At 35.8% G+C, this 13,795-nt stretch overlaps 1 protein-coding gene across 1 annotated transcript in view; it reads left to right on the forward strand.

Moving 5' to 3' along the window:
* tusc3 (tumor suppressor candidate 3) overlaps positions 1–13,795 on the forward strand; it is a 532,092-nt gene that overhangs the window by 285,806 nt on the left and 232,491 nt on the right. The window contains exons 4-6 of the mRNA XM_039750910.1: positions 5,800–5,940; positions 8,527–8,667; positions 10,557–10,646. Of these exons, the coding sequence (XP_039606844.1) occupies positions 5,800–5,940; positions 8,527–8,667; positions 10,557–10,646 (372 nt within the window). The remainder of the gene's footprint in view (positions 1–5,799; positions 5,941–8,526; positions 8,668–10,556; positions 10,647–13,795) is intronic.

The raw sequence follows: 13,795 nt of genomic DNA on the forward strand, positions 1-13,795 counted from the left end.
TTTGCCATTTGATTGACATACAGGCCATTCTGAGATCTCTTTTCTTCTAACACACTGGTCATCCTGCATGCACGATCAAACGCGCAACCTACTGCAAAACTCTGGCTGTGATCTAGTTAGCCTTCCAATTTATATCGACTAAAGAAGGGTTAAAAAAAATAATTTGGGGGGAGGGTATGGGCTGGATGTGCAATTAGAAGAGGACTTTTTTTCTCACAATGTCACAATCAAAGTGCGTTTGTCTGATGTCCAAGGTTCGATCCCCGATGAGGGGTGCAGTGGAGTGTGTACGCCTGATGAGGCCAAAATAGGGCGAAACACTTGTCGCGTTCTCTTTGCATTATTTGTCAGTTAACTATGTAACATTCTATGATCTGCTTCTTGCAACTGAGAGGGCACCCGTGGCGAATGTTTGCCGTTTCGCAGACCAACCACACACGTTACCTGGTAGGTAACCACCCATACAATCAGATTGTGATTCAGACTATATCATTTTTAATGTAGGTAGATCATTTCGACCTGGTCATTTTAAAAGTAGCTCGCAAGCCTAAAAAGTGTGGGCACCCCTGCCATAGGGGAACCATTTTTGATTCTCAAAAGATCAATCCAGATGAAGGTACCAGAAAGAATCTTCATTTATTTAGCTCTGTAATAGGTTCCATGCAGTAAATAACCATTAATAGATGTAACAGTAGTCACAGATTTGTGAAATATCAATGGCTCATGATTTTAAAAGGGCTGTTGTTGCATACAATAACACAGACTAAGTCTTGGTTTTCTAAATCTGTTACCATCCTGCTAGGAATCCTACCATACATCAAAGGGTTTCAGTTGTTTTTATGTGTATTAGGACATGTTTTAAAGTGGAAAGAACCAACTTTGGAGAAAACCAGGCACCACTCATCACCAGGCCAATACCATCCCTACAGTGAAGCATGGTGGTGGCAGCATCATGTTGTGGGAATGTTTTTCAGCGGCAGGAACTGGGAGACTAGTCAGGATAAAGGGGAAGATGACTGCAGCAATGTACAGAGACATCCTGAATGAAAACCTGCTCCAGAGCGCTCTTGACCTCAGACTGGGGCGACGGTTCATCTTTCAGCAGGACAACGACCCTAAGCACACAGCCAAGATATCAAAGGAGTGGCTTCAGGACAACTCTGTGAATGTCCTTGAGTGGCCCAGCCAGAGCCCAGACTTGAATTTGATTGAACATCTCTGGAGAGATCTTAAAATGGCTGTGCACTGACGCTTCCCATCCAACCTGATGGAGCTTGAGAGGTACTGCAGAGAGGAATGGGCGAAACTGGCCAAGGATAGATGTGCCAAGCTTGTGGCATCATATTCAAAAAGACTTGAGGCTGTAATTGCTGCCAAAGGTGCATCGACAAAGTATTGAGCAAAGGCTGTGAATACTTACTGTATGTACACGTGATTTCTCAGTTTTTTTATTTTTAATAAATTTACAAAACCCCCAAGTAAACTTTTTTCACGTTGTCATTATGGGGGTGTTGTGTAGAATTCTGAGGAAAAAAATGAATTTAATCCAGTTTTGGAATAAGGCTGTAACATAACAAAATGTGGAAAAAGTGATGCGCTGTGAATACTTTCTGGATGCACTGTATAATAAAGGGTATATTTGCACTTGTCCCATCAGCCACCTTCTCTCTTATGTTCTTCATCATTTACACAAAATGTAAATGAAAAATCAAAATAGCTGCACATTAAAAATATGCCTCACCATGATCATGAGCATCAACATGAAGTGAGTAGAGCAAGAGCCAATTTTAGTATGTTAATGTTTAATGTTAAATTCATACAAGTGTTTGCTTAATTTCTATAGAACATCAGTTACTTATATCTGCCTAGAATATGGTATAGCCTTTTATCCCCTGTAAGTTAACATGAGCTAGAACTTCCTCGGCTATATCCGTAGAACAGAGTGTTAATTAACCCAGTTAGGAAATTGTCCTACTGCTAGCATGGATTGTTAGATACTTTATGATTGCAAATAGAATAGAAGATTGCATACAGTTTTCTGAGCGTGTTTAATGTGTCTAATACAGTATGTTTAACTTGCTTAACTTGCCTCAAGCTCGACTCTATGACCAACCTAAAGAGTGAAACAAGATATATAAGCCTTAAATAGAACTTTTCTATTATTTTCTTTAATACCATTTTTTCTCTATTTTTGTGTGAACTGTTTTGCCTTGAAATTTTACTAAAACTTCTGTGGAAGTATTTGAACTGTCACACTGCTGCATGAATCATGCTATGAAGAACAGCTGCAGAACTTTGGTAAATCTGGGAAAACACAGCTACAAGTAGAATGGAAGGATGATCACCCTTCAAGTAACTGGCTACTCTTCAAACAAAAATAGTCAACATTAAAGATGAAAAACAAAAATCACATTTTCAGTGTATGCTGCTCAAATATTTTCATAAAGTGATCTACATACTTCACAGTAATATTGACAAATGAAGCTTTTGCCTCAACATGCCATTAGAAACACTATTACTTTGTAACGTATTTTTTGATGCCTTTAAATAAATTATATTTGCTAATTCGCTGAAATCTCACATATTTCAGATTTTGTTGTGCTTTAGGAACTTGCTCAAATTTAATTTATGGGGAAAATAAACAAACACAAAATGAACAGATAAATTTGGGAACATTGGAGCAATACAGATTTACACTTTGGATTGAAAACTGTCCTTTAATTAACACCTTCAGAATAGCAAAAGATACTATGAATGGCAGAGTGTTTATAACATTTCAGTGTCTGGTGTTGCAACACTAACAAAATGGTCTGAAAGGATATGAGAGCAATACACACTGCACAGACAAAACATTTTTTCCATTTAACTGTTCTTTTTCTTATTTCTTAAAAATCCATTATTTATAAAATGTATAAGAAAGTGAATTAATCACTACTTTAGACTGGTCTAGTATCCCTTACCTTACTATCAAAATATTTTGTATATAGTGAATCACACAATGGTACAGTGATTAGACTGTGTCCTAACATGTTAAAGAGGTTAAGTGGAAATCCCATGCTGTTCATAATTGTGAATTTAGCTTGTCCATTTTCCATGTATCTGGGCATTCTGCATTTCTAATGCATTCCAGGAAGAACATAGGTAATGTTAAGTATGTATGAGTCTGCCATACAAAAGAGTGGATCCTTTCAGTCATTCTGTTAATCTGGAGCAGATTCAGAAAATAGGTGCTTGGATGAAATTCTAACAAATTTCTGCAGATAAATCTATACTAATAAAAGGCTAAAAGGCAAAGCCCTCACTGACTGACTGACTCACTCACTCACTGACTCACTCATCACTAATTCTCCAACTTCCCGTGTAGGTAGAAGGTTGAAATTTGGCAGGCTCATTCCTTACAGCCTACTTAAAAAAGTTAGGCAGTTTTCATTTCGAAATTCTATGCGTAACGGTCATAACTGGAACCTACTTATGTACATGTATACCGGCCATAGCCTGCAGCTCAGTTGCCTTGTGGGGCGGAGTTGCGTCCCTAATCGTCACGCCTTCCACGTAATTGAGTGCCTGCCCATATAAGGCCGTCCATCAGCGGCAATCCAATAGAAACACTCTTCCGCTAAATATTCAGACAAAGATGAGATGGTCAGGGTGGTGTTTGGCACAAACTCAGCAAAACTGCGAGATAAACTTTTAATTGTCGGGGTCTTAGCTAACATTAAATAAAGCCTTGGACATAGCACGAGATAGCACAAGCCCAGCTGAGAACCTTCGATGCATGTACTCCGAGTGGCTCACGTGAACTGACTGTGAACATAGTACGCAGACAAAAAGCAAGAGCTCCAAAGAGTGCTGAACAAAAAAGCATTACACAATCGAGAAGGCAGAAAAAGAATATGAAGCGAGTGATGCATACAAGCATATTCATAAGTGCAGCTACTGCGGAAACAAAGCACACGATGGAAAAAGTCAATGTCTAGCTAAAGGAAGTGTAAAAAAAACCCGTGCATGCAGTGTGTGACAAGCTGTTTATTTATGCAGTAAGAAAGGAATCGATGAATGAAACCTGATATCTTTACAACGTTTGGCAAACACGGAATGTAACTTGAACACAACACATCCTCCAAATACGAACCTGATTGAAAGAAATAATGATAATCAAATCCTTGATGACAGCAACACTCATAACAGTCACAAAACAATTACATTGACAATCATGTTACGTTATTTTTAAAATGTTCCCTTTTTTTTCATAAGTTCTTTAACACACTACGTACATCTCCGAGGTTTGATTCCCGAGAGGGAGTGCAGTGAGTGTGTACTCCTGATGAGCCCAGAATTAGGGCGAAACACGTGTCGCATACTCTTTTGCATTAATTGACAGTAAAAACTATTTCAACCATTCTATGATCTGCTTCTCGCAACTGAAAGAGGGCACCGTGGCGGACGTTAGCCGACTTGCTGACCAACCACAAGCGTTACCTGGTAGGTAACCACCCATACAGTCAAGATTGTGATTCAGACTACGAATGCCTTGAATGTAATTACCCCAATCTACATACTGTCAAATAAACGAACCACACGCCGTGGCACAACTTAAGAGGCTTCGCTGCTGACGCCCAAGGCTCGATTCCCTAGAGGGAGTGCAGTGAGTATGTACGCCTGATGAGCCCAGAATTAGGGCGAAACACATGTTGCGTACTCTGCATTATTTGACAGTAAAAACTATTTCAACCATATATATGTGTGTATATGTACAGTATATGTGTGTATATATGTAGATATATATGTATATATGTGGATGTATGTGTATATATATATGTGTGTATATAGATATGTATGTATATATGTAGGCCTATATGTATATATGTTTATATATGTGTGGATGTATGTCTATATATATATATGTATGTGTATATATATGTGTATATGTATGTATATGTGTATATGTATATATATGTTTATATGTGTGTGTATATATATATATATATGACAGCAACACTCATAACAGTGACAAAACAATTATATTGACAATCATGTTACGTTATTTTTAAAATGTTTCCTTTTCTTTTTCATTAATTCTTTAACACACTATTTTGCTAGTATACAGTAAGTGTCAAACAAATATTCATTACAAAAAAAAACAAGAGTCATCTTTTGTAGTTGCAATCATAAAAATTAACTCTATCTTTTAACAAGATATTTATAGTAAAACAATACACCTACTATTTAAAAACCCAAGTTTCAAAATAATGTTAATTGAGTGTAGCCGGCAGAATTAAATATGCTAATGAAAATTAGCATCTAGCTTGCTTAAAAGCTAGAGCAGATAGAAGGGTAACGCCTCTTTTTGATATTTTCTGAAATTCTAATCATAACTAAGTACACATTCACTTCAGAGTTTTAATATGCAGGTCATTTCATTTTTTCTGTTGTTGTTTAATCTAAGTATACTTTTTCTAAAGGCCAATTTTTCTGGGTGGAGGCAGTTGCTTTATGAAGCTTTAACAGGTACATTTTTCTCCATTTAAAATAAATTATTTTACACAAATTAAAAGATGTATGTTCACTGGTTAAAACAGTGTCAATTATTAGTTAATTTTTGGATCATAATAAATAATACTAGTTACCTAAATAACTGCAGCGTTAAAATGTATAGAATGCCCCAAGTGGGTCCTCTTTACAAATCCTGTATCATCCAACTCTATGAATTATTTAATGACAGAAGTAGCAGCTGTTTCATATGCAAAATGAAGAATTGACTCAATTAACATTTAGAGGCACTATTTCATTCCTCCACAGCTCAACATGAATTCAGCCCCAACGTTCATGCATTTTCCTCCAAAAGGAAAGCCCAAGAGAGCAGACACATTTGACCTACAACGAATTGGTTTTGCAGCAGAACAGCTTGCTAAATGGATAGCTGACAGAACTGATGTGCAGGTAAGCTTCTTATCAAGGTGTCGAGAGTTTCAAATATTATATTGACTACAATGTCCAAACAGTTATTGAAATCATTTATTATTCAAATCCATGTCTATGTAGCCTGCACAAGTAAAACTGAATGGGTGCTGTATATGAGCAAACTTTATTGTGCCAGTGTATTTTTATTCAATTTGTAGTACTGCAAAAATGGTAAAAGGGTTGACTAAACTTTACAACTACAGAAAGAGGTACAAATTAAGACCAGCAAATGACAATAAATAAAATAAAAGTTTCATATATTAGAAGCTACACACAGCTTAAAGAGATTTTACCTTGTTTTATTCTCTCACTCATTTGTATTTATATCTGTTACTGTTTCTAGGGATTTTTTGTTGTAAGAATTTTTTTTCTTTATTTTCAGACCATTTTAAACTATTAAAAGTGTTGCTTGTACTTATTCATTGTTATTTAGTTGTAAAAACATATATCTGAAAGAATGGTGGATATTGTAACAAAAGAGATCTCAAAAAACTTTGGGGCATCAGATGGTGAACCCCAAATAATTGTTGAAAAAAAAATCCAACAAAAACAAACACATATTCAAAATAATCATAAGAACATCTTCTTAGATATGAGTCCAAGTGTGAATTGAGTCAAGATAGCAGATCTTCCAGGTTTAAGTCGTACCGGCAGGAAGAGGCAGGTCTAGGTGGCCCAACACAGGAAGTAACGTAGCTGTCAATATCCGGTCTGCAGAGGGAAGAAGAGAAAGGGCAATAGAACACAGTATTAGCCCCTGGAGCATCAGGGAATTACCATCACTAGAGCCTTAAAGCCGTCTCCTGTGCACACATGTGTGACAGTACATAGTTTATTTGTTTTTTTTAAAGATGGGCATGTCATTTAATTTTTAGTTGATTCACATGATTTGCTCTTTTGCATAATCTATTATTTTGCTTTTTAATTTAATTTTATTCCTTTCCCGTACATTTTTTACTTTTATATAGTAAGGGTACTATCAAAACAAAACACTGAAAAATGCTGAATTTATTCTTCAGTTAGGTAAGAATATACATACAAATGTAAATTTTATGAGTCTAGGTAAGAATATACATACAAATGTAAATTTTATGAGTCCACACCAAATTAACCTGTCAATTTTGAGTCGATGTACAGGTAGGTGGTATAACCTGCTTGGCATTGCTGCCTGTCGCACCTCCTCCAGTGCCCATGGGTCAGCTGCAGGGTCTTCAGCTAGGAACCACCATTCACCAACGTTTCGCTCCTTTAATCACTAGAACGCCTCCTGGTGGCGGAGCAGTGACAGGGACGTCTCCCTGTCACCCCCTGCAGCTGTTATTGGGGTTATTTTTTCTTTCCCCAGCTCCTGTCCTTTCTCCTTAACCAGAGCCAAAAGCTGCCTCTCTCTGCCTCTTCTGCCAGATCTTTAATGGCCTTTCTTAGGTTCCTTCCAGTCACCCCTGCGTCCCTCAGGAGGCGTGTGGTTGATAGCCCCACATACCCTCGGCATCCCACCTCCACTGGGTAGATGGTGGTCTTCCAGCCGGCCTCCCTGCACTCCTCAGCCAGCTCGGAGTACTTGGCCTTCTTGCGCTCGAAGGCGGCCTCTATCTCCCCTTCAGATGGAACAGTCAGCTCAATGAGGTGCACCGATCTTACTTTGGTGGACCACACCACAATATCTGGACGGAGAGATGTAGTTGTTATCTCCGTGGGGAACCTCAGCTGTTTGTTGAGGTCAACCCTCATGTTCCACTCTTGGTCGGGGGAAAAAGGCCTCAACATCTCTCTTGGCCTGGTGTAACTTTGTTGCTCCCCTTCGCGTGACGAAGCTGGTACAGTCCTCTGATAGTGGTGGTCCTGTGCTGCCCTGTCGACGCCCCTCCAGCACCTCAGCCAGTTTCCTCAGGACCTGGTCGTGGCGCCATCTGTAGCGCCCCTGGGAAAGTGCGATCTTGCAGCCTGACAAGATGTGCTGGAGTTGTTATTCAAGACTCTTTGTAGGGGATTCCCTTGTATATGAAATATTCAGAAAAGGCCAGATAGTTTCTCCACTCTCTTTGTGAACATATAGAACAAACTGCTGGCATGGCCCCAAACACTCTAGTGGTTTAAATTGAAGAATGAATATAAACAGAGAACAAAGGAAATGCTAAAATGCATTAAGTCAATGGAAAATAATCAGACTAGTAAACAAAAAAGAAACTTACTGTCATGTGCAGATGGCATGACTATACTGTATATTTCTCAAAATTCTAGAACTGCTAAAAAAAGGCTAGAATCCATTCACTTTCCAAAGCCTCATCAACAATAAAATCTTCAAAATTTTGGTTATGATAACTTCCAAAGGGTACTTTTACTACCAAGGTAATTATTTCATCAAGTAAATTTGGACCAGTTAAAATAGAGAAGTGACATATTGAATATTTAAAATCTTACTGAAATATAAAGAGTCCTAGGTTTACGTATTTATATGATGCACTTAAAAACATTTAATAATTTCTTATTTTACAATGTTGTTAAAATATAGCCAGCCTCACTAATCTTTCATTCTTTCTTTCTTTCTTTCTTTTCATACTTCAGATTCGAGTGTTTAGACCACCAAACTATTCAGGTACAATTGCACTGGCTCTTCTGGTGTCATTAGTTGGTGGCTTACTCTACCTACGAAGAAATAATCTGGAGTTTATATACAACAAAACTGGATGGGCAATGGCAGCACTGGTAAGCAAATATTTTAATTAGGTTTTCTTTAATCATTTGTGTTTATACTATATATTGTATTATAGAAGTGTAATATTGTATATAAGAAATTTGTGGATATAAGGTGAGGTCAGAAAATATAAAAAAATTCAGAAATTATTTAAACAGAAACAATAATGTTACTGAAAGTACTGGTAGATTTATGTACTGTATACACTATGAAAATAGATTTGATTATCAGTATCTTCTAGGAATAAATATTGGTTGTTACTTAGTGTATTATTTTCATAGACATCTTCTTCTAGATTTTTTCTGATTGATGTTTACATACCTTTCCTGGGATTCATTTTGTCTCCTCTCTTTATGGATTGAAGTCATACTGACAACTTTCCAGTCATCAGATACTTCTTCCATTAAGAATGATTGTCAGGAAGTACTTAGTAAAGATTTATACCTTCATTATAGAGTCATGCATTGTTTAAATAGGTGAAATTCAATTGGGCCAAGGACTTTTTAATGGGTTTTATTAGTGTCCTACACATCAAGGGCTTAAGTTGTACTGACTGTATAGGACTGCAGCAGTTTTGTAAAATAATAGAATCGGAAGATGGTTTGGAAACGTCAAACTACAAGCTAAGGTCAGTACTTGGAAGATTATAATCAAGTAAACAAAGTTTAGGAAGTAATGCAGAATCAATAAACATTGCAAAAAAAATATGCAACAGCAGCATGAAAGATTTGCAAAAACAGCCAAATTGCTAGACATTAATCACAATAAAAGGGAAGTAAAAATGTGTAAGTCAAAAATTGACTATAATGAATAACTGATAAAGTTTTAAAGTGAATCCAGTTTTGGACAACTAGAAGTGTATAATGCTAATCTTTATACTGTTGTATCTGTAAGGATGCCATACATCCAGAACTCTTGTCTATCTTGCCTAGCAATGTCCTAGGAAAAATCAACAAAATGATCTCACAGTGGCAAGGCCCATAAGAAAAACAATACAAAACATAGGAGAATATAATTAGTTTTTTACAATGTTAAAAACACATTGAAGCAGAAAATAAATATAACTAAGACATGTATTAGTCTCCAAAACTCCAGAAATGATGGTCATGTAACTTTTAGATGCCAAGTAATGGTTTGAATAAATATATCCCTTGCTAAAGTTTCTGGTATTCTTCTAACCCTGATTTGTTAGGCACAGATAAATTCAGTTGGGAATTATGATTAAAGGGTTGCGAGAGCAGCCTTATATCTATGACACAACGCTGCAAACCTACAACTATTAATTTACTTAAAGGCTGATTAAATGAATTAAAATGATTTATAAAAACACAGTGACAGATCTTGGGACAGATTTTGAATCCCGACAAAATCACTATATGATGTTCTTCCCATGTTAGTGTGGGTCTTTTCTCAAGGCACACTCATTTTTCTTTTGAATCTTACAGATAGGCAGGTCTGGTATGAACATCTATGTCCTACAATGGGCTAACCTCCATTCTGGTTTCAATACTACCTTGTTGCTAATGATGTTGCAATATACTTTGGCTTCACAGGTTGTGAATAACACATGCACTTGTGATATGTTTTATGGAGCAAAGAAAATCATTTTACAAAGCTAAACAAAAGTATGAAGTATCCATAAATGTGTTGGCTGAAAAATAAAACAAACATTACACATATGTTAAACTAGTGCCTTTTTTATTTGATAGATATTATTCCCAAAACTCACTCTGGGCTCATGGTTTTTGTACTTGACCTTTATATTATAAATATTAAATTATTTGTTTACTTTAAGCAGATGCAAATATTGCTTGCATATAAAGTAACACAATTCATATTTTTCAACATTTTGTACTTTAAATGAAAAGGACTAGTTAATATTTTTTCCTTCTCTTTTTAGTGTGTTGTGTTTGCAATGACATCTGGACAAATGTGGAATCATATCAGAGGACCACCTTATGCACATAAAAATCCCCAGAATGGACAAGTGGTAAGAAAATTAATCAAGTTGTTTTAAGTAATATTATGGAGCCTAACATATGTGTAGAATCACTTTGTTTCAAGTGTGATAATATGACTGTTAAATGATATTTATCTTGTCAGAAGGGTAAATGAAGAGAATGTATGTTGTACATTGAATAACTTACTAAAGGTAATATTATTCTAAAGTCAATAGCAATATGCTACTTTTATGATAAATCACAAAATGTGAAATTCCATAAGAGCATATGGTTAATCTTGGATTTCAGGTAGTTTAAATTATGCTGGTCTTTAGTAACATGCATAATTTATGTTCTACCCAATGAAGTGAGAAAACAAATACAGGTATTTCTTTTGAATTCTTAAATAATTTTCCATCTTTTCTACGTGTAAGAAAATGTATGCCATTTTAATATTTTGGAATTACAGGTGGCTCACATATTGGCCGGGACTGGAGCCTGGGTTAAGAGAGATGTTGTTTTAATTCACCCCATCTTTTCTTTTATGTATTTCATTTGCTAATTATAGCAATGAGAGATACCAGCATGTAGGCCATTTGTTTTACAAGCACACATTGCATAGCACGGAAACAGTCTCTATCTCCTTTCTTGTACTACATAGAAAACATTGATTTTGTCCATATTTTCTTTAGATGGAACAGACAAGACAGAAAAAATATAGAGAGAAGGGTTTATTTTGGATCGCCAAGGGAGGAACACACTAAGAATGTCATGATTTACACAAAATCCTATCATGTCTAACACCCCTTAGCTCTACTGCCTCCATACCAAGATACCCTATGCCATCCCCCAGTGCCTTTTACTCTCTTGAATTCTAAACACTCATAGCACTGTGATATGTCTCTCTACTCTACTTCACCAGTTGCCTTTTTGATTATTATTGACAGTTGTTTTCCCATTATAGATTCAATATACCAAATAATCAAATGCTTTGTTTTTCTCATTTTGAGAAAAGCAGCAGAATAATATCATATATACAGCAGCTTAATTATGTAGTTTTTAGAGTGTTTAAGGCTAGTGTTATTTCTCAAAAAAGATTTAGATTGAAAGAATATTAGTCTTTTAAGTAGAATTCCTAGTGAAAATACTCATTATGTATACTTAATTTGATAAGAAATAAACTGGGGTTTCCAGCCCATGGAAGCACCTAGATCATGATTTCTTCTTCTTTTTATTTATTTATTTATTTTTGTATAACGCTGTTATAACTGAGTGTGGGCACATAGTGCTACGAACACATTTTTATGTAAAATACAAGTATAGATTATACTAATTATTAAATACAGAAATAGTACATAAAAGATACAGAAGGTAGTACATATAATACATATAATAGTACAATTTAATTGAGAATGTTTAGATAATTGTCCAGTAGCAATTTAACTTTAACAAGCAATTTTATACTTGTTTATAATTTTGACATTCTGATACATGCTTCTTACAGCAAATATCCTCATTGAGTCTCCATTTCAACAACGGCAAAGTTCACATCACAATGTCAATGCTTAACTCTTACATTTTATTTATTTATTTTTACCATTTCTTTTAACAACAGCTATATTTATATAATGTGCACGGAATACTACTCTGTTCACATTTTACAATAGCTCAACTTATATTTTACATATTAACAAGATGCCATTTATTATAAAGTAGCCATTTTAGTAATACAACAACAATAATTAAAGCTTATGTATCTCTTCGCAAAGAGGTTTACTTCAAGCAGTGCTCAATCAGATTCAAAACCAAAGCAATGCAAAAAAATCCAGAACTTTCAAGTAAAATTACAGCAGTTCACACACGACTATCAAACAATTGAACGCTTAATTTATCCTGCCTGAACATGGTTTCATTGATATTTATTTAAAGTGAAGCATACATAAGTACAAAGTGTATAAAGTACAGTGATATTCTCAGAATAATATAATACTACCAAAAAACACAAAATTTTACATATATTTATACTGTATATACTGTGTGTGTAAAACTATAATTGTATATGTTTTTCAGGTCATACTTTACACCTGTGACATTCCAACTATTAAAATTTAATGAGTGTGTATCAGATTATTTTTTTCCTCCAGGAATCATATTTCCTGAGATGCACAGATTTGTTATGTCTTTTGCAATAATAGAGCCTTTGATACCATCAAAAAGTCAGGCTTTGTCATGCTCATATCTGATAGCTAAGGAAAGAAAGTACCGTAACCACTTCATATTCACAAGTTTTAAGGCAGAAGACCCCCACGAATGTGAAAATGTATGAATACAACTATGCCCCCCAGCACACAGAAAAACATACTATATGAATAGGTAAGTGGAACTGTTTTAAATAAGCTTTAACACTATTTTGATTTATTGTACTGGAAATAACTTTCATAATTCTTAATACTGTAATGGCGCTGACAACATACATCAGTCCATGATGAGTCACCCATTGTATGAGTTGGTATTCCATCACCAGCAGGCTACCAATGAAGTCAACAAGCTTACAATGACAAGCTGTCCCTTTAAGGATAGCACGCCACCTAAAAAAGCCATATAAAGAACAAAAGAGTCCATTCTGGAAGTTGGCACCAGCGTTACATTGATGTCAGGAGCAGGACGAAAAGAAGACCTACTGTCCAATTTAGAGTGCCACAGTCCCCCATATTGAAATAATTTGGCTCTTCAGAGATCTTTAGTTCAATTTGCAGCATTGGGGGAGACGTGGTGAGGGAGCAAGAGACAGGTGAGAGACTGCTGTGTCTGATGCTGGCAGAGCTTTGGGCTCATTGAGTTGGGAAAAAGTGTGGCAGATCAAGTTACCACTGACTACAGATAGCTGGTAATAAAACAAGAATGCAATACCACATCATTTGTGAAACTTGGTAGAGGCAGTATTATGGCATAATCATGCAGGGCTGTGAATAGAAGTCATTCACTAGTGTTTATTAATGATATGACTGCTGGATGAATTCTGAAATGTATAGGGCTATACTATCTGCTCAGATTCAGCCAAATGCTTCAAAACTAATAGGACAAAGCTTCAGAGAACAATTGGTCAATGAGGCAAAACATACAGCAAAAGCAAACTAAGTGTTTTCCAAGGCAATGAAGTGAAATATTCTTCAATGGCCAAGTCAATCAACTGACCTCA

The sequence above is a fragment of the Polypterus senegalus genome, chromosome 4 (assembly GCF_016835505.1).
Source record: "Polypterus senegalus isolate Bchr_013 chromosome 4, ASM1683550v1, whole genome shotgun sequence".
Taxonomy (NCBI): Eukaryota; Metazoa; Chordata; class Cladistia; order Polypteriformes; family Polypteridae; genus Polypterus; species Polypterus senegalus.